We start from the raw sequence: 21,773 nt of genomic DNA, 5'->3' as shown, positions 1-21,773 counted from the left end.
TATTTTCTTTTTATACTATGAGCTGACTATTAAATGATTCATAGTTTCCTTCTCCCAGTCTTCTTGTACAGCTGTAAGAGCACTGTGCTGGTGCTGACTTTACTCTGATCAAACTCTGATCAATTTCATTGTCTCTGTGATATGGTAGAAAAGAGAAACAATATTTATATAACATTAAATTGTTGAGCAAAACTAAAGCCTGCATAAACCAGCCTAGTGGCAGCTTCTAAGCCCAGGTGGTCTAATACCTAGTAGGGTCTTAACTTGAAATAAATCCATTGTAAAATTTATGCCAAGAACAATGTAGTTTTGGGGGATATAGTACAATAAAGAAGCAAAGATCTTGAAGCAGCTTTTCAAATTAAATACATTAATATTAATTTCAAAAAGCCAGATGCAAGGACTTCCCTGGTGGTGCAGTTGTTAAGAATCCACCTGCCAGTGCAGGGGACACAGGTTCAAGCCCTGGTCCAGGGAGATTCCCACATGCTGCGGAGCAAACTAAGCCCATGTGCCACAACTACGGAGCCTGCACTCTAGAGCCCGCAAGCCACAACTACTGAGCCCACGTGCCACAACTACTGAAGCCTACGTGCCTAGAGCCTGTGCTCCGCAACAAGAGAAGCCACCGCAATGAGAAGCCCGTGCACCACATTGATGAATAGCCCCCGCTCACCTCAACTAGAGAAAGCCCGCGCACAGCCAAAAATAAATAAATAAATAAATAAATAATTTTAAGTGCATTTTTAAAAAAAAAAAAAGTACTGTTAAAACTAAGGTATTTACTTTAAAAAAAATAAGGTGCAAAAGTGTGTACTGAGAATGAGATAAATTATGTGCATATACATGTATGATTGCAATCATAAAAATGAAAATAATGGAAAATTGATTAAAATGTTTGCTTGTTTATCTTTGGGCAGTAGAATTACAGGCAATTTTTATTTCTTTTTTATACTTCAGTTTTTTTCTGTGGTGAACATGCATGACTTTTGTAATTAGAAAAATTGCATTTTCTGATAATGTATTACAAATGTAGTTTTGCCTTAATCTTCTAGATGGAAACTACTGATGTGCTTTAAAATTTTTTGTATAAATAAATGGCAACTTGATATGGTGGTTTGCTTTTTTAAAAATAATGCCCTAACATTTACATCTTTAAAGAATATAAGCTTTTTATATTATTCTGCTTAGTATCAAAGGAACCTGGGGAAAAAGGAATTAAAAATAGTTAATTAATTTCTTTGATTTTTAGATGCCAGAATTCCAGAAAAATTCAGTTCGCATCAAGAACCCTACAAGAGTAGAAGAAATTATCTGTGGTCTTATCAAAGGAGGAGCTGCCAAACTTCAGGTGAATAATTATCAAGAAGCCTTAAGTATTAAACCTTTATTTTTCATGTTCAAGCAGACACATTCATCCTATGTGTTGCTACAATCTAAGTAAACAAAGTTTAGATAGCAAGCTTCGCCTATCCTTTTGGAATGTAAAATCTAAGAGATATATCTAGAATTGGTCTAAAATATGCAGAATGACCCACTGGAAACAAACAAAATTAGTAGCCTTGAGATAAATTTAGCTTTTCTTTAATATTAAGTGCTAAGCTAACTAGTGCTGTGCATAAGTATTAAACCATCTGAAGTAAAATATTAATATTAATAATACATTCTTTAAAATGTGTACAGTTTCAAGTTGTTCTTTTAATTTAATTAATCATAGTAGCTCAGGACTTTACTGGTGGCACAGTGGTTAAGAATCTGCCTGCCAATGCAGAGGACACAGGTTCGAGCTCTGGTCCAGGAAGATCCCACATGCTGCAGAGCAGCTAAGCCCATGCGCCACAACTACTGAGCCCGCGCACCACAGCTACTCAAGTCTGCACGCCCTAGAGCCCGTGCTACACAACAAGAGAAGTCACTGCAATGAGGAGGCCGCGCACCGCAATGAAGAGTATCCCACGTGCCGCAACTAGAGAAAGCCTGCGTGCAGCAATGAAGACCCACAGCAGCCAAAAAAATTTTTTAAATAAATCATAGTAGTTCAAAGTAAGATGTAACTTTATTAGGAGATAGATAACTTTTTTTTTAATTCTTTCCTTTTTTTTAAAGGAATGTTTTACATGTAAATTAAATCAACAGTCTGGATGTTCAGTAAAAACTTATTCCTTTTTTTAAACATTTCTGAAAAAATATTTAGCCCAGTCTCCTAAGTTTCAAGAGTTGGTAAACTGCTGCTATGTATCATTCATTCATTGGTAGAGTTTACCTAAATAGACAAGTTAACTCAAGAAGGTAACAGTTTCAGTAACGAAAAGCTTCATATAGTTTGCTTCCACTGCATTTTTGTACATTGACTAAGTAGGTTGAAATCGTGCAATGTTTTATTGCTGTCAGGAATAGTAACCATATTACCTGCAATTGCAAATTCCTATACCGATTAGTCAGATTTTATTTGGCAACAGTGCTGGGGCACTTAAGGTTCACCTGTAGTTAAGGAAATTCTCAGGACTTGATATATGAACTGCATTAGAAATCTCAGTGTAGACCGAATAACCTACGGTGGAGGGCAGGAACGGAACACAGTCTTATGCCTCTAGGAAATGTGCATTAAGTGTCTGGCCTTGGTGGCTGTAATTTCATAATGCCTTTTTCCCTTTTCTTACAGATAATAACAGACTTTGATATGACACTGAGTCGATTTTCCTACAGAGGGAAAAGATGCCCATCATGTCATAGTAAGTGTGGCATTCATAAACAAATTTATGAAATTAATCATTATTTTAAGTTCCTTTTCTACCTGTATTATATATGAGATTGCTTGGGGTTTTTTCTTCTTCTTGGACATTGAAAGTGAGGGAGCCTTATTACTTTATTATTAGATTTTTAGGATTTGTTTTCCCCATGTTACATAAATGGCTATTTTCCTGTATGGTTTTGGTTGCAAGAAGAATGAAGACTTCTGAAATTTTTCTCCCAAATGTGGTCTACTTATTATTCAGGAAATATTTAAATAAATTTAAACTTTGAATTAGGCTAAAGAAACAGATTTATCAAATGCTTTGTGTTTTCTAGGAATGTTACTAAATTTTTGTGTCATTGATAAACTAAGTAAAAGAGTGAGTTACTAAATAAATATCCAGTTAAAATCTGTTGCTAGGATAATATACCTTTTTTGGTTTCCAAACTTGGCAGTGAGTTTTTAAAATAATACTCTTTAACCTGATATAAGCCCTCTCACTAACTGTTGGAACATGTGTAATTTGACAAATCATTGATAATTTATTTTTTAAAACTACTAAAAATTGTACCCTTTGGCCCAGTAATTCCTCTCTGGAGAATTTCTAATCAAGTAATCCCAAATATAGGAAAAAAGCTTTAGATCCAAGGTTTAGATTTTAAAACCATTAGATTCTTTAGGAATGCCATGTGAATTACAGCACTAACACCAAAAGTTGTAATGACCATGCTACTTGACTTGGCATTTAAGTTAAAAGTAATAAGTTATTTGTAGAACTAGTAGCATCAGAGAATTTCTTTTCTTTTTTTAAATTTATTTTTAATTGAAGTATAGTTGATTTACAATATTTAATTTCTGTTGTACAGCAAAGTGACTCAGTTATACATATTTATACATTCTTTTTTATATTATTTTCCATTATGGTTTTTCCCAGGATATTAAATATAGTTCAGAGTATTTTTTTTAATTCCTAGTTTGCTTTCTTTCTTTAGATGTCATTGACAACTGTAAGCTAATTACAGATGAATGTCGAGAAAAGGTAAACACTAACTATAATCCAGAGTTACTCAAAAACTTCATTACCCTTTTTGCTGAGAGTTTTTTCAGGTTCATTCATACAAACAAGAATGGTTGCAAAGTGCTTATAGCCATATCTGACGCATAGTAAACACTCAATAGATCTTAGGTTTATTGTATGGACTATATGCTCCCAACTTATTTTAATGAAAAACTTAACAGTAACTTTTTAACAATAACAATAAAACTTACATGAGAAACTTTTAATAGATTACCAAAATATTCTGGTATCCTTACGTTAACTGGAGAATTAAAACAAAAATACTGTGATGGGAATTCCCTGGCCGTCCAGTGGTTGGGATTCCGAGCTTCCAATGCAGGGGACACAGGTTCGATCTCTGGTCGGGGAACTAAGATCCCACAAGCCTTGCAGCCAAAAAAAGTACTGTGGTTTTATGTATTTTGTCCCCTTAAATTGATCAGGAAACTGGCTCAGTTCTCTACTTCCTTGAGTAAGTGTCTATCTGTGTCTGTTTTAACAAATAAGACTCCAAATATGAATCAAATTGAATACTTTCATAGGAGAACAAGAGTTTTTTGGTAGTGATAATTTGATTACTGGTTTCACTGAATTACTGACCTGAAAGTACTTTAAAAAAGCAAGGTAACTTTTTTTTTTAATTTATTTTATTTATTTATTTTTGTCTATGTTGGGTCTTAGCTGCTGCATGCAGGCTTTCTCTAGTTGCGGCGAGCGGGGGCTACTCTTTGTTGCGGTGCGTGGGCTTCTCATTGAGGTGGCTTCTCTTGTTGCAGAGCACAGGCTCTAGGCACATGGACTTAAGTAGCTGTGGCACACGGGCTCAGAAGTTGTGGCTCACGGGCTCTAGAGTGCAGTCTCAGTAGTTGTGGCGCACGGGCTTAGTTGCTCCGCGATATGTGGGATCTTCCCAGACCAGGGCTCGAACCTGTGTCCCCTGCATTGGCAGGCGGATTCTTAACCACTGCGCCACCAGGGAAGCCCCCGAAAAAGCAAGGTAACTTTTTGCAGGTATATTTAGTTACATGTAAACTAAGACCAACAAAGATGTCTTCAGTGGATCTATGCATTAGCTAGGCATGATCTAATCCTTACCATATAAAGCAGTTTGTGGAAAACACTTGCTTACATTGTTTTGCTTTCTGTAAAACTAAGCAGCTTAATGACAACTCTATAGTCTTAATGATTGTTATTCACTTATTTCTAGTTACTGCAACTAAAGGAAATGTATTATGCTATTGAAATTGATCCTGCTCTTACTGTAGAAGAGAAGTACCCTCATATAGTAGAGTGGTAAGTGTGTATTGGGTGATGGGAGGTTTAAAAATATAAAATAACATTACAGTTACAACTAATGGTTTTCCCCTGTACTGTATATAAATAGATTCATAGATTATCCAGTGAGTTAGAGCAGTGATTAAATATGACAAAATGAACTCGAATTCTCTAATCACTGCAACAGTCTAGAATTTGTTTTGTTAATATGAAGATCAGTGGGAATAAATTTAAATCCTGCACTCAAGCCTTAAATTAAAAAGAAGAAAATTTTTTTAAGTATATGGACAGATGTGGCTGAATGTATAAAGAAAAACAATTAGGATTTAAGTTGACTCTGAACTTAGTTGGAGCCAGCAGGTGACATAGTTACTGAGAAATGAGCCTCTGATGTTGGTCACATTAATTGAAATGCAGCATTCCAAGCAGACCACAGTGGAAGCATTGTGTTGAGTCCTGGGAGAATGCTATTAAGAGAAATGTTGACAAACTTAGTCTGTGTCAAAGGAGTCCACTAAGATAATCACAGGAATTGGAGCCATCCCATTTGAGGAAGATTTCAAGGAATAGAGAGGATGCTTTGATTTGAGAAGCAACAACTTGTGGTTATAGTCTCAAGAGACTAGGAATGATGTTACTGGTTTTCATTATCCCATTACCTAACCTGAATACGTTGCACACTTAATTAGCGTTTATGGTATGAAACACTGAAAGGAGGTTAGACTTACTCCACATGCCTCTCGAAACAGAACTAGACTTGGAAGGCTTAAGCCAACTGATTTCAACATGATAAAAGAAAGGACTGTCCAGCAGTTAGAATTTTCTAGCAATGGTATAAACTTCCCTGGGAGAATGAGCTCACTAGAAAAGATGGGAGCTGACTCAGAGAGGAGGGTCACTTAGGAATATTATAGGTAGATTTTTAGATATCAGCTAGAGAGGTTCTAAAGGCCTATTATACTGAGATGCTATAATTATAGGTGGTTTTATGTAATTACAAAGCACCTATATTTAAAAATTTCCATAGCAAGGATTTTCTCTGGCTCACTAGGCAACATCCTCAGTACTTCGGCTCTTCATGAAAATTCAGACCACAAACAAGTGGGAAAAAATGGCTTAGCTCTAATTCTCACTGCAATCAGAGAAATGATTGTGCCTCCCTAGCTTCAATTCAGTTCTATCTGTAGACTGAGGAAAGAGTTACACCTTGTATCCTTTCATTATCTTATTAACACATTTAAATTAAACCAGACTTTGAGAACTGGGAAGTACAGTAAGAACATGCATATCACATTTTGAGACACACGGGGTATACATTCATTAGTGATGAATTTAAATCTCTAAAATTTAAATTCAAAATTACGATGAATGAAATACTCAGTTTCTCATACTGAAGAATGCTTTTTAATAAAGATAATAGTCTTAATTTGCTTTAATTGATATTCTCTTTTTCTTTGATAATTGATATTCTCTTTATACTTTCCAGGTATACTAAATCACATGGTTTGCTTGTTGAACAGGCTTTACCAAAAGCCAAACTTAAAGAAATTGTGGAAGAATCTGACATTATGCTCAAGTAAGTTTCTCGGGTGCTTTTTTGTTGTTAATAGTCTACGGACTTGAACTGTTGTTATATATGTATTCAAGTGTGTTTTTTATTAAAATAATCTATAAAATATCACATATAAAATCATATCCAAAATATGCCACCTATCATAAAACAGTGGTAAGATAAGGAATATAGAATGACATATTAGATAATTTCAAGACTAACTTAAAAATTTATGGAACCAAGACCATTTTGAAATATTTTAGCAAAATACTTTTGAAAGATGAAATATGAAAGGAATGTTTATAAATTAACTTGAAAAGGATTTTAAGCTCATAAGTCTGTTTCTGTTACATGATCTGCCTTCTGAATTCTCAAACTCCCCTTGAAAACTACTATGTCTAGGAAAGGCGAATATGTTTTAGCAGATAATAAAAATATTTGTAATATATGAATTATAATATATAAACTTTTTTTTTTTTTTTTTGTGGTATGCGGGCCTTTCACTGTTGTGGCCTCTCCCGTTGCGGAGCACAGGCTCCGGACGCGCAGGCCCAGCGGCCATGGCTCACAGGCCTAGCCGCTCCACAGCGTGTGGGATCTTCCCAGACCGGGGCACGAACCCGCGTCCCCACCATCGGCAGGTGGACTCTCAACCACTGTGCCACCAGGAAAGCCCTATAAACATTTTTCAGCTTATTTTCAGTACTGTTTACCACCTCTTAAATTTTTCAATTCATTAGGTGAATATGATGATGCTATTTCTTTTTTTCTCTCTTTTTTTTTTTTTTTTTGATGATGCTACATTTTAAGGTAATCTGCTTCAAAGGAGCAAAGCATTAAATTGTCAGAAAGAGTGTGAGGACAGCTAGTAAGTATTTCATTCCTTTGAGGCAGCTTAACCTACAGTCCATTAAGAGTAAAATGAGTTTTGATTTTAAGATCAAGACATTACCTGTGGCTGCCAGATCTTAGGTAAGAGAGATGCCAGATGTAAAGAGAATACACCGCTCTGCTTTCCTTACAATAAGGAGTAGATGAGCACGATGACAAGCAGGAGGTCCTCCAGCTCACCTTTTATGGGTTTTTCAAGGTGCGCTTCAATTATTTGCTGTAAAATGATATACATTCTGAACTGTAGGTTTATATCCGTATTCAGTGCAAGTCTAAAAATCATCTAATTTGTACTGTTAGAATTTATTGAAAGGAGGCTAAAAAGCTAACCAGTTTGAAAAACTTTCAGTAGTGTCCTAGACAACAGTAACAGCCCTCTTGGGCAGTATTTTGAAATGAGAATATAAATGAGCCATAGAATCAACTAGAAATATTTAGCTTTTATAACTTCTAGGTGAAAAGGAGATATGCCTTGCTCTTTAACACTCACTTCTTACCTCCATCTTACAGGGACGGATATGAGAATTTCTTTGATAAGCTGCAACAATACAGTATTCCTGTGTTCATATTCTCAGCTGGTATCGGTGATATACTAGAGGAGGTTATCCGTCAAAATGGTGTTTATTATCCAAATGTCAAAGTAGTGTCCAACTTCATGGATTTTGATGACAATGTAAGAATAGCAAATCATTCTTCATGATTAATTTTAGTATCAGAAAATATTTTAATCGTGTAAATGCATTTTAATTTATTATTTAATGTATATTCATTAAATTAGGCCAAGTTGATAGGCTTCCTCTGGAAATCATCATCTCTCCCAGGGTTATATCTACATCCATGTTTTAAAAATAATATACCAAAAAATAATAATAATATACCCTTCTTCTGTTTCTGAAGCTGCAGACTAATAATAAAATTAGTAAAACTTCTTTTAAAGTAATTTAATGCCGCAGTTCTGAACACTTAATATCCATAGATGGGGAAAAAAAGTGAATTAGAACTGACATTATTTGAATGAGTTCTAAGAAAGACAATATATTATGATATACATAAAATGAGACCTTTTGGTTGGGAAACAAATGAAAAGTAAAAATTGGGTTTTCAAAGCATTGTGCTTTCAGTGGTTTTCAATGGTTTTTCAGTGGTTTTCAATGTATTTAAAGTGGTCTCTAGGAAGTCATTAACTTCTCAGAGCCCTTCTTACCTATCATGAATGTAAAAATACAACAAGTAGAACTTGCAGAACCTATTGTTTCAGAGGATTTATATTTTTAACAGGGGCTGCTCAGAGGATTTAAAGGAGAACTAATTCATGTGTTTAACAAACATGATGGATCCTTGAAGAATACGGAATATTTCAATCAACTAAAAAACAATAGCAACATAATTCTGCTGGGAGACTCCCAAGGGGACTTAAAAATGGCAGATGGAGTAGCCAATGTTGACCACATTCTGAAAATTGGATATCTAAATGATAGAGTAAGTATATAGATGTCATTTAATTTTCTTTAGAAAAAAAAATTAGGATGAAACTTTATAGAAAACTGTTATCAAAGGTGCCTGAGAAAGTAGTTATGTTAGAGACTTTTTCTTTTTTTAATTAATTTATTTAATTTATTTACTTTTGGCTGCGCTGGGCCCTCGTTGCTGCACATGGGCCCTCTAGTTCTGCAAGCGGGGGCCACTCCCTGTTGCACTGCACGGGGCTCTCATTGCAGTGGCTTCTCTTGTTGTGGAGCACAGGCTCCAGGCGCGCAGACTTCAGCAGCCGTGGCATGTGGGCTCAGTAGTTGTGGCTTGCAGGCTCAGTAGTTATGGCGCACAGACCTAGTTGCTCCACGGCACGTGGGATCCTCCCAGACCAGGGCCCAAAACCATGTCCCCTGCGTTGGCAGGCGGATTCTTAACCACTGCACCACCAGAGAAGCCCCAGTTATTTTAGAGACATTTTTATTTCTGTTTATCCCTTTACTTTGGTGATGATTAAAGGAGTTGGTATGCACATATGCATGCTATAGGTATTGGCGGGGAGGGAGAGTGTACATTCTAAATGAGGCGTCTCTGGCCTCTCCCCACTAGAAGCCCATATCATTCCCTAGTTGAGAATCAAAAATGTCTCTAGACATTGCCAAATGTTCCTTGGGCACTACCTCCCCAGTTGAGAACGACTGGGCTAGAGAGAAATCATTTCAGAAGAAAAGCCCCCATATGGGAAACTTCCTATGTCAATGAATTTTAAAATTTTGAAAGTATTTCTTCATTTCAAAGGTTTTATGAAAGCAAATTAATTTACAACATTTTACCCAAAAGATTTAACATAGCAGTGAGATTTATACTGAGATTATTTACTTCTCCCCCCCCGCATATTAATTTAATTTTTGTGATTTTTTTGGTTGTTGATTAGGTGGATGAGCTTTTAGAAAAGTACATGGACTCTTATGATATTGTTCTAGTAAAAGATGAATCATTGGATGTAGCCAACTCTATCTTACAGAAGATTCTATAAACAAGCATTCTTCAAGAAGACCTCTCACCTGTGGGTGCAATTGATGCAAGAGCTGCTCATCTGTTCATCTTGTTAAAAGATTTTATTTATAATATATTCTTGATCTTGAAGTTTTTCCTCTATATTATTGAAGTATTTTCAGATTTATTGAATCCATCAACTGGAAGCTCCTTTTTCTCCAGCTCTCTCAATACACTCCTCACTATATTTTTTAACAGATTAAAAAAAAACTTAGAGCAAAAATTTGAAGAATAACTCCCTACATTTCCATAGTGAATTTTGTAGCTTAATGTTATTATGACATTTTTGAGAAGTCTTTTTACATTGGGAAAGTTTGTAGATGTTTAAAAAGTTTTATGAAATGGTGAAATAATTTGCATGATTTTAAGTGTTGTCATTTTTATAATTTGGGTGAATTATGCTGATGGTATTAACCATCTCCTAAAATTGTGTTATGTTTGGTTATTTTGTTTGGTGAAAATCGATATTTACCAAAAAATATTGGCATTTGATGTTTGAAAAAAAATCTATTGGTATCTACATGCCACTAATCATTACAAAATGTTCTATATTGAAGCACTGATGATAAAAATGAAATGAAAAGCCTTTTTAATTCTGTCAAAACTATTATTATTCATTCAACAAAACCTGCCATGTTTTTGTGTGTGATGTGTGAATCCTAATGTCCTTGTCATAGTGGCTATTTAGATTATTTTCAGATTTACACACTATAAAAATAAAAAGATTTTTGCAGAGAAAGTTTACTCTGTCCTTCAGAAAATACTGGGGCCTAGGAAAATTGTTTTCCCCCATTGAAAATATTAGTAAAAGAAGGTACTATATTGAAAGTCTAAGCGTTTCAGAAAGAGCCATAGGCATAAAACAAAATATAGCTGGGTCTCATGATGACTGAAACAGAGTACTTCAGGGTTAGGAACTGACATTCCTCTATGCAGTCTGACTTCTGATTCTGAGTTTTGGCTGCACCATAATGGTTTACACAAGGCTTAGACTTGCCATTGTGATAACTTTTTTTAAAATAAATTTATCTATTTTATTTATTTATTTTTGGCTGTGTTGGATCTTCGTTGCTGCATGCGGGCTTTCTCTAGTTGCGATGAGCAGTGGTTACTCTTTGTTGCGGTGCACGGGCTTCTCATTGCGGTGGCTTCTCTTGTTGTGGAGCACGGGCTCTAGGCGCGCAGGCTTCAGTAGTTGTGGCTCATGGGCTGTAGAGCGCAGGCTCAGTAGTTGTGGCACACGGACTTCGTTGCTCCACGGCATGTGGGATCTTCTCGGACCAGGGCTTGAACCCATGTCCCCTGCATTGGCAGGCAGATTCTTAACCACTGCGCCACCAGGGAAACCTACCATTGTGATAAATTTGACCCTGACTTCTAGCCCTTGAACTGCAGAGTCTATGAGCAACTAATTGGTTTTCTTAGCATGTGAGCTGTGATACAGACAAAGCATGATCCAGCTGGTTCTGGACATCTAGTGTGGTCAGTAATCTCTAGTCCAGTCGAATATGGTAGGGAGGCAAGGTCTTGTGATGCAAACCTTTTTCCTGCAGCCCATCCTTATCTTCCATCACTACTTCTCCTTTTTATAATAAACAGTGAAACGAAGTACTCGGTGGCACAAAGTAGACTGTTCCCTGCTTGGGTATTTCCAGAATGGAACTCAAAACCAAGCTGCTTGCTTTAAAGCAGATAGCATGGCATGGGAGTATCAATTACCTGGAGGACTTTTTCACATAGAAAAAGTTGGGAATCCCTTATCTAATGAGAGCCCTTTACTCCTGTATTTGCTATTAGAGCTTGCCATATTGGCTATTTTCCAAAGGATTTATAATATGCTTCCACAAATAAGCACACTGCATGGTGTAAGTGTAAAGAATACTAAAGTTATGACCTGCATTCTAGTCATTGCTCAGTCCTTTACTAAGACTATAGGTCAGTCACCTCCCTTTAAAATGAAAGCCATGAGAGCAGTCTCTACAGCATCTTCTAGCCATTACCAGTTCAGAAATGGCAAAACTTGCTGTTGGATTAAACATGTGGGGTGAGAGAACAGGGTGACCCCAGGTGTCTGGTTTGAGCGAATGGGTACAAGAGAAGAATGAGAGAGGAGAACAGGCTTGGATGGAAGGTGCTGGGAAGGGAGTGGGAATATACATTCTATTTTGAACACACAGTTTGAGATGCCTGTGAGATATACAGGAGAAGATACCATAGGCAGAGCTCAGAGGAGAAATTTTGGGAACTATAGATCTGGATGTTGTCTGCATTTCAATGCGATTTAAATATGGCCACTGTAAGCTGGAAGGAATTCCCCTGACCTATTGAAATTCCAACATTAAGGATGACCACACAGAATCAAACACTATTTTAATAATATCTGCAACTAGCAATAAATAATTGAGAGCAGTATTCTTATTTTATAAAAAGACTCCAGACCCTAAGATATCCAAGGGAAGAAGCCTTCAAAGAAAGCAACTCTGTTCCTAGAAACCTAAGATATTAAAGTGCTTATGTATAATCTTGCAGTCGGGCCAACTTCCCTAACAAAATGCATATGTTCCCTTAGCAACGGAAAGAATGGAAGTGCCAGGCAGCACTCAATAAGCCAAAGGTTTAGAAAGATAAATACTGCATGGTATCACTTATATGTGGAATCAAAAAATAGTAAGTTGAAGTTATAGAAACAGTAAAAAAGTGGTTACCAGGGCCTAGAGGGTGGGGGAAATACAAAAAAAGATACAAACTTTCAGCTGTAAGATAAATAAGGTCTGTGGATCTGATATATAACATGGTGACTACAGCTGATAACGCTATCATATAGCTGAAATTTGCTAAGAGTAGAACTTAAACGTTCTCAAAAAAGAGGTGATGGGTGATGTATATGTTAATTTAAGTAGATGGGGGAATCCTTTCACAATGTACATTTATGTCAAATCATCACATACACTTGAAATGTCTTACAGTTTTGTTAATTATACCTCAGTAAAGCTGAACAACAAAAGCCTGCAGGACAGAGACCCAAGAAGAGCCAAGACTTCAGTCTGAGTCTGAAGGCCAGAAAAGACCAGTGTTCCAGCTCAGCAGTCAGGTAGGCAGTTTAAATACAAAAACAAATACAAGCTAAAGTTTCCCTCCATTCTTGAAGCTCTAAGGCCCACAGTCCTTAATTTCCCCAGAGAAACTTATTTTTTATTCAGCCAACCTGTCTCCACCACTATAGAAAACAGCCAGTGAAGAAATTCAAACAGGACCATCTAAAGATCTAGGGTAGAGAACAAGCACAGAATGTTTATCTTCATGAAGATACGTAAGCGTAATGAAGTGCTACAGGTCAATTGCATTCCAAAGAACAGTTCAGTTTAGCAGATCATAAACGTATGTAGTGCACTTAAGGAATTCTGTTAAATGAAAAGGCTGAGTGACTGTGTGTACCATAGAAGAGGGTTAGGGAACAGCCAGGAAGGCCATGGGCACCTCCTTCCCCTCCCAAAAGTACACAGAGTCCCTGAAGTTGCTTCTGCAAAGAGTAAACCAGAAGATTTGCTCTTTAAAAAGCCATATATGGGCTTCCCTGGTGGCACAGTGCTTGAGAGTCCGCCTGCCTATGCAGGGGACACGGGTTCGTGCCCCGGTCCGGGAAGATCCCACATGCCGCAGAGCGGCTGGGCCCGTGAGCCATGGCCGCTGAGCCTGCGCGTCCAGAGCCTGTGCTCCGCAACGGGAGAGGCCACAGCGGTGAGAGGCCCGCGTACCGCAAAAAAAAAAAAAAAAGCCATATATATATATATAGTTTTTTCCCTATACATGTGCCAGTTATTCTCCATTTGCTCCCAACCCAACCCCAACCAGTCATTCTCCACCTTCCTCTGCACCCCAAAACACTGATCCCTGAGAACACCAGCCCCTGAGCTCCTTGCCCTCTGGCTTCGGGTTGGCTTCAGCTAATGGGAGCCAGTGGCAGGACAGAGAGGATGGGTGTTTCCTCCCTCAGTACTCTGCTCCACTGCCAGCCACAGCTCTGGGAGTGGCTGCGTCCCTCCACCCGCTCCTACCAGGCAGCCCCACCCAGGCTCCCCTGGACCCTTCAGGCCCAGGGGTCGAACAGCTTCCTACTGTCGTTGGCCAACAGCGGTCATGGGTACCTCGACATCCTTCCTGGGCCCCCTGAGCCCTGCCCACGCTTCTGTAAAGAGTACTTTCATTAGCTTCTCTTCAGAAGTCCCACATAAGGGTATGTTTGCAGCCAGGACTCTGACTGATACATCCCCTATATACCGTACGGCAATCTTCCACTTCTTCCAATTCAGTCCTGCTGAGTTTTTATCAAGGGGATTCTGATGGCATGGTGTATTCTCATGGGAAAAAATGAGACTTCAAATAAAACACCACAAAACCTGATGATATAATTCAATATTTTACTTATGAAAAAGTCATCTTCCAACATTTATTCCATTGAATGAGTGCACAGCATTTTCAGGAACTATCTATCTCAGGGCTACATCAGTACAAAATAGTTTAAATTAGTAAAACAAAGCTGTTTCAAAAGGAAAATCATTGGTTACTGCAGGGTGAGTGCCACCACCACTTGGGAACAGAGGACATGAGGCAGCAAGGTGGTTACTTTGTAACGTGGGGACAGGCCAGCAGGTACAGTGTCCTTCTCCTATGCAGAGAGAGGCTCCCAGGCCTTAGGGCACCTCCCTCTCTAGGACACGAATGAGAGGCAGAAATATGTCACTTTGTCTATGCTCACCTGTTGGGATGACATTTCCATCTTGGCCACAGTGAGATACTCTGGAGCTAGGCTTAGCCACCAGCCCTACGTGTATCTATATCTGATCAAAGGATTCAGGGTGAGAAGAGAGGGTGCTATGGGATAGAGTGATAATAAGCAAGAGTGAAGAAGATAATCTTATGTGACAAATGCAGAATCAAATTCTCTACTCATGGTCCAAGATGCCTTTTGTTTGGTCCACTGATTTTCTTTTTAACCTCCAAGTTACCTAGCCAATAGGAGGACCACAGTGAGGTGGGGTATGATTAACTAGAAGAGCACACCTGTGTGTGTGTGTGTGTGTGAGTGTGTGAGTAGAGGCATGGTGGAGGTTGGGCATTACCAGGGCCCATACGGGCCACTGGGAAAACTTTTCTGGGCCTGTCTGGGAATCCTGCTGGGCATGCCCTCTGTCTCTTCTAGCCATCTGGAGAATAATTTTAAAACACCAGCAAGTTAAAAACATTTTTAATCCTCTTTATGTAAATATCCTAGACACGTTTTCTTCTGTTCCCTCCAAGATGATTATAACTTCTGTATGACACTATTTTCCTTTAATAACAAAACTACCCAGAAGGCTCACAAAACAACTGCTGACAATGCAGCATTTTCAATATTCTATACAACCCATGCTAAGGCACCCGCACTGATTTTTTTAGTATCACTGGCATCAGCCTAAAATTCTCACCATGTGTATCAACCCACCCCGATGTATGTCCCAGGTACTATATGACCCACCTACTACTTGCTGACGATTCCCCTTCTGAGAGACCCTCGCACCCTCACTGCACATTCTGCCACAACAGGGGGCTTGGCATCACACAAGTGGCTCATATCAGGTTTAGAGTTCGTCGTGTTTTGCCTCCTGGTCTTTGAGTTTAAATTCCTCAACCGTGACCTTCCCATCTCCATTCCGGTCCTGGTTGGCGAACATATTCTTCACAATCATCTCAGCATCAAATCCAGGGGCAAGTTTCCCTTTGCCAGATGCCACCTGGGCATGAATGTACTCTGAGAACTGGAGAGAAAGGGGCAGGACAGACCATGAGATACAGCAGCTGAGAACACCAAGCTGGAGCCTGAACAGAGCAGCCCAAGGGCGATGGGGCTGGAATTTGAGTCTGAGCCAGCAGAACAGACAAAATCTTCTGAGCTACACGACTCGGGTTTTTTCCTGCAGATGCAGGTTAAAAAACCCCTGCCAAAATGACTCCAGGAGCCCTTAGGTCCCAGGCAGCCAATACAGAGCAGCCACTGGAACTATCCATTTTCCCCAAATCAACACTTAGTTTTCCACCAAAGGCCAATCCCCTAACCACCCTCGCCTTTAAGCATTCATTCATTCATACAATAAAAACTTATTGTCTACTGTGTGCTAAGCACCATCCTAGACCCTGGAGATATATCAATAAACAAAACATCCTGCCCTTGCAATTCTAGCATATGCTAGTGGACAAGATACATGATTAAAAAGGAACATTTAAAAAGTAAGTAAACTACGTGTTAACTTAGAAAGTAAAATGCTCCAGAAAAATGAAAAAGTAGAGCCAAGTAAGGAAGATCCAGAGTGCAGTTAGGGGAACGGGTTGAAGTATCCATTTGGTGGTTAGGGTAAAACCCTAATGCTAAAAGAGAGTCTTGTGCAAAGGTTTGAAGGAAGTGAAGGAACAAGCCCAACAGTTATCTAGGGGAAGTGTCTTCTGAGCCGAGAACAGCTGGTAAAAAGGCCCGGGGTGGACACATGCCCGGTGTGTTTACAGGACAGCAAAGGGAGACTCGTTGGAGAGTAGGTTACGGCGAGCAGGTGGTGGAGGGCCTTTGTGGGCCACTGCAAAGACTTTGGAAATAGGGGGATGTATGGTCAGGCCACTCAAGATGGCTGTTCTCTTGTCTTTGTACATCCCCCGTTTGACTAGTCTCTGCTTCACCTACACCCTACTCACAAGAACATGCTTGCCCCCTGCCCCAGCTAGTGACTGTTCTAATCCTTAGGCCAGAATGGCTCCACCTGCTAGTTTACTAAAGGGCCTCGGTTTCTTCAAAGAGGAATTGTGAGCTCAACTTAGAGACTGTGTGTGTGCAAGTGCGTGGTACATGAGCATGAAGATTACCACCATCACAAGCAAGCACAGCTGTCCTCTCTCTGAGAGGCTTCACATTCAGGATGGGTACCCCGGCCCAGTGAGGCTCCCTGAGCTCCTTGGGTCCCACTTCCCTTCAAAAAGGTCAGTTACCTCTTCCAGGAGGACTTCTCCATTGCCGTCCTTGTCAATTTCTTCAAAGAGGTTGGCTGACACCTCACCGTTCCATATGAACATGTAGCCCTCCGGCAGGCCGGCCACGAGCTCCAGCAGCTCGATGTCAAACACCAACACAGCACTGCCGGGCACTTCTCCATCTGCCGCAGCAACGGGAGGAGGGGGCGTTAGTGACAAGGCGGAGGGCACGCCCCTCTCATACTCCCCCCGGCCACCCCGGTTCTAGCTGCCTCATGGATAGAGGCATCTCTTGCGAAAGCAAGAAAGTTCAGCATCAATCAGTGAGTGGTTTTTCCAAACTGGGTAGTGAGTCTCAAAATCAGTTTAGAGAATGGTGACCAACATTTTTTTAAATTAAGGGATAGAATAAAATCAGAGTACATTGCACATAGAAAGGATAGGTATTGTTTTATGAAACTTAGTTTTAATTTTATATATGAAATTAAATGGATATGTATATTAGGTAAAATTGCATGCTTATGTGTAACAGATTGGGAGATAAAATGTAATTCTTACTGTGTCTTGGTGAAAAAAGTTTAAAAGCCGCAGAAACTACAATGGTGCTTGAACTTTTGAATAAATCTTACCGCTGAACTTTAAGAATAATACAGTATGCCTTAAAATCATGATCCAGGATATGATTTTTAAACACAAATTCTAGAACATTATATATAGTATGGGCCCAAAAGAACTTATAAGTATGTGACTATAAATAAATAAATGTGCATTATTTTAAATTATACATTATAACTATAATCTATATCATAGGAGCATGGTCATACAGGATATACAACATATTTTTTAAAGTGTTTCTTCTCTGATTGGGGGCATTAGCAGAGAGTATCTTTTACAATTACTTAAAAATTTTGAAAAAGAAAATCCAAAGTGCCTATCACTTCTATAAGTTAGCACTTCCCATCTCTCCATCTCCAGACAGTAGGGGCATAAAAACTGAAAAAGAAGGGGTTCCCACCCACCCCCATGAGGAGGGCTCATTTTGGCCAAAATCATGAAGTAAACAGCTGTGAGGGCAACGTAACGCCAGTATTTCCAGAACTTGAAACAAATCTCTTCCACAAGGAAATCTCCTTGGATAGCTTATAAGTTCAGCATTCCAGTGTCCTGGGAAACAGCTCCCCAAGGAAGCACCTGGCTCACCTGAGAGAAATCACCTGGCAAGCCCTTTCAGGGACATTTCCCACATGTGAGTTTGAAAGAGCCAAGGTTTATTTCACAGAAACCCCTGCTTAATCCCATTAACGTGGCACTAACACCGAATTCACGGGGTCTTGAAACAAAAATGCTAAATACTTAAATAAAAGTCCCCGGGCTTCCCTGGTGGCGCAGTGGTTAAGAATCCGCCTGCCAATGCAGGGGACACGGGTTTGAGCCCTCGTCCGGGAAGATCCCACATGCCACGGAGCAACTAGGCCCGTGCGCCACAACTACTGAGCCTGCGCTCTAGAGCCCGTGAGCCACAACTACTGAAGCCCGTGCGCCTAGAGCCCGTGCTCCGCAACAAGAGAAGCCACGGCAATGAGAAGCCCGCACACTGCAACGAGGAAGAGTAGCCCCCGCTCGCCGGAACTAGAGAAAGCCCACGCACAGCAACAAAGACCCAACACAGCCAAAAATAAATTAGAAAAAAAAAAAGTCCCAGTCTTTGGGTTTTAAATGGAAAAAGCATATTGTGGTTCTAAATAAGCACAAAATACAGATGGTGAATGTGCCCTAAACACCTTTTAACATTGTTGCATACTCACCCACACCAGCCTCCCCATAGCCCAGGTGGGGTGGAATGATCACAGTCCGTTTCTCTCCAACGCACATCTCTCTGAGACCCATATCCATTCCCAACACAACTTGTCCAGATCCCAGAACAATATTATACGTTTTACCTAAGTTCCACCTAAAAATGAAACAGAAAAGTCCCCAGTTAGACCATGAACCCACTGGTACTTAAGAGTATCCTCCTGAGAAGAACATATCACTTCTGTGATCTTTCTGCCAAAGATACAGAACCCCTATGGAATCATAAGGAAACATCAGACAAGCCCACATTGAGGGACATTCTGCAAAACAACCAGCCTGTAATCTTCAAAAGTGTCAAGGTGAAAATCAAAGGAAGACTAAAGGAGTTCGAGAGTTCGAGAGTTGTGGACATACTGGAATGGATCCTTTTGCTTTAAAAGACCTTATTGGAACATTTGGCAAAACTTAAGTGGGGTCTGAGGATTAAAAGTAATGTATCAACATTAACTTCCTGATTTTAATTGAATTATGTAGGAGAATGTCCACCTTCGTTGGAAATACACACTAAAGTTTTCAGAGGTGAAGAGACATCATAGTGGCAACCTTCTCCCCAATGGTTCGGTGTGGGGGGCAAGTTCTTTGTATTGGTCTTGCGATTTTTCTCTAAGTTTTAGTCAGTGTTGTAGCTAGTCAGAAATTTTCATGAGAATTTTAAAAAATATATAATGTAGTTAAGATCCTGGGATTTGGATTCAGCAAGACCTGAGTTTGGATCCTGGTCAAATTTAATTTGACCCTAGGAAATATAATCTCTCAGTTTTCCTCATCTATAAAATGGAGATAATAACAGCTATTGCACAGGTTCCAAATAGTAAATAATATGCTTGGCACGGCAGAGAGCAAGCATGAAGAGCTCAATAAATGGATGGCCTTGACAGTGTGAAGTGCTTGTGCCTGTAACAGCCTATGACTCCAGAAAAATAACTGTGAACTTGGGCCATGGTGTGAATTATCCTTGATGCCCAAGGTCCCAGGGGAATCTGAACAAATAAAAGTTGGCTCAATCACGTCATTCACTACTGAAAGTAAATCTATTTCCAAATTGATGGCATTCCTATCACATCCTAAAGGCAAACAGTGGGAATGTTCTTCAATGGCAAGGAAGAAAAGCCTCCTGGATATCTTGGCGCCCCCTTGATGTCCATCACCAAGTGGTGACAACAGGGAAGGGACTGCCCCTGGTCACCTCCCCTTCTCAGGCTTCCCAGCCTCCCCTGGCTGCAGGGCCTCAGCCTCCCTCCCTCCTCAAGCTGGTTCCCAGGGCCAGGCTGGTTCTCTGGAGCTAGCAAATTAAAACCGCGTTTGCATTTGTCCTACCTGGGAGGAAGCAGAAACAAAGCCAATTCTGGCACAGGATGCCTTGGCCCCAGGCCTGCGGGAGGGCAGGCGGGTCCTCTGTCCTGCCCCCCACACAATCCCTCCTTTGTCAGCAGCACAGAGGCGCCCTCACACTGCCTCTCTGCAGGGACCGTGGGGAACTTCCCGTGGGACTACTGGGTTTCAAAGTCTTACAGAATATTTGAGAACTCATTTAGTTATCAAATAACAAATGTTTACTCTTCTCTGAGGCCAGTTTCAACATACATTAAAAAAAAAATCCTCCAAGGGCTTCCCTGGTGGCACAGTGGTTAAGAATCCGCCTGCCAATGCAGGGGACACGGGTTCGAGCCCTGGTCCAGGAAGACCCCACACGCCGCAGAGCAACTAAGCCCGTGTGCCACAACTACTGAGCCCGTGCACCTAGAGCCCATGCGTGCTCCACAAGAGAACCCCGCAATGAGAAGCCCGCACACCGCAATGAAGAGTAGCCCCTGTTCACCGCAACTAGAGGAAGCCCGTGTGCAGCAACAAAGACCCAACACAGCCAAAAATAAATAAATTAAATTAAAAAAAAAAATCCTCCAAGCAAGAAATTTGTTTTCATGTGTCATCTCTGAAAACCCTGCTAATTCTTTTTCCTCAAGTCATCATTTTCTTTTTCTTTTTTATTTTGCAGTTTTTCTCTCAGACATTCTCCTCATTCCTTCTGTGCATTCCCGGCTTCCCATTCATTGCAAGCTTCCTGCTTCCTGCCTGCAGGCTGCCCACCCTGGCTCTCCACCCACATTCCCCTCTATCCTCTCCATCATGGATTCTCCTAGTGCTGATGAACGAGCAACCACAGCAGCACCTGCCTCGTTGTTTACAGAGCCCATGTGGGCTTGGGGTGGGACCAGATCCCCTCTTCCAGAAGGAGCTCCTCTCCCACACCCAGGTAAGCAGTCTCCTGCCACACTTCCCATTATCCCATTATTCTGAAGCTTCCACCAGCGGAGACCAGCAGGGACGCCCAGACACTGCTCTTCCGTGTCGATTTACACGTGACACAAATGACTCAAGTGGTTCAGAATGGAGTCTCTGAGAAGAGGAAGGAGCATCACATGGCTCCCGGATGCTCTGTAACAATATTGTGCATCCGCCAAACACACATTAGAAGCAGGAAGACTGATTCTCCCCACCCCACGTGAGAAGCGTATCCTGAACCCACCAGAGAAGAAATTCCTTTGTTCACTTCCCAACCCCACTTCCCTTTCCAAGGCCATAGGAGCACAAGACAAGAATATGAACGTTGGCCAGAGCAATGACAGCTAGCCATCGGCCTTACAGACTGTTCTAAACTACTTTTCCCAAGCATAAGCTCACTTGATCCCAAAACAACTACAAGCCATGCTTCTTCCTCACTGTCTAATCATCAGTGCAAAGAGGTTTGCTGTAAGCCATGTCCCTGTAAATCTGGGCCCCAGAACCTAGAACATATTTCCTTGATTCTATAATGCATATTTTTTTCACATTTTAATATCTCTTGATTTGGGATACATCTTACAATTGACATCATCTCATTATTTTTTGGC

At 40.2% G+C, this 21,773-nt stretch overlaps 3 protein-coding genes across 18 annotated transcripts in view; 2 read left to right on the top strand and 1 right to left on the bottom strand.

The window, feature by feature from the left end:
* The window catches only part of NT5C3A (5'-nucleotidase, cytosolic IIIA), a gene marked incomplete at its 5' end in the record, with an annotated part of 41,160 nt that extends 30,080 nt beyond the window's left edge, over positions 1–11,080 (top strand). For 2 of the 5 annotated variants that reach the window (XM_079710842.1, XM_079710844.1), the window contains 8 exons: positions 1,253–1,351; positions 2,663–2,732; positions 3,727–3,773; positions 4,999–5,084; positions 6,553–6,642; positions 8,020–8,182; positions 8,788–8,988; positions 9,914–11,080. In XM_079710842.1, the coding sequence (XP_079566968.1) occupies positions 1,253–1,351; positions 2,663–2,732; positions 3,727–3,773; positions 4,999–5,084; positions 6,553–6,642; positions 8,020–8,182; positions 8,788–8,988; positions 9,914–10,015 (858 nt within the window). In that variant the 3' untranslated portion in view covers positions 10,016–11,080. The remainder of the gene's footprint in view (positions 1–1,252; positions 1,352–2,662; positions 2,733–3,726; positions 3,774–4,998; positions 5,085–6,552; positions 6,643–8,019; positions 8,183–8,787; positions 8,989–9,913) is intronic. The other 3 variants (XM_079710843.1, XM_079710845.1, XM_079710846.1) reach the window with 2 other exon arrangements.
* Positions 1–21,773, top strand: part of RP9 (RP9 pre-mRNA splicing factor) — a 175,234-nt gene that overhangs the window by 77,469 nt on the left and 75,992 nt on the right. The gene's annotated exons all lie outside the window — the stretch shown is intronic.
* The window catches only part of FKBP9 (FKBP prolyl isomerase 9), a 49,228-nt gene continuing 41,891 nt past the window's right edge, over positions 14,437–21,773 (bottom strand). Inside the window, exons 8-10 of the mRNA XM_079710841.1 lie at positions 18,834–18,979; positions 17,047–17,210; positions 14,437–15,830 (exon numbers count right to left, since the gene is read on the bottom strand). Of these exons, the coding sequence (XP_079566967.1) occupies positions 15,654–15,830; positions 17,047–17,210; positions 18,834–18,979 (487 nt within the window). The 3' untranslated portion in view covers positions 14,437–15,653. The remainder of the gene's footprint in view (positions 15,831–17,046; positions 17,211–18,833; positions 18,980–21,773) is intronic.

Source organism: Hyperoodon ampullatus (genome assembly GCF_949752795.1).
Source record: "Hyperoodon ampullatus genome assembly, chromosome: 9".
In the NCBI taxonomy this organism is placed as follows: Eukaryota; Metazoa; Chordata; class Mammalia; order Artiodactyla; family Ziphiidae; genus Hyperoodon; species Hyperoodon ampullatus.
Note: the sequence above shows the minus strand (reverse complement) of the source record. Positions and strands in the feature narration are given on the sequence as shown.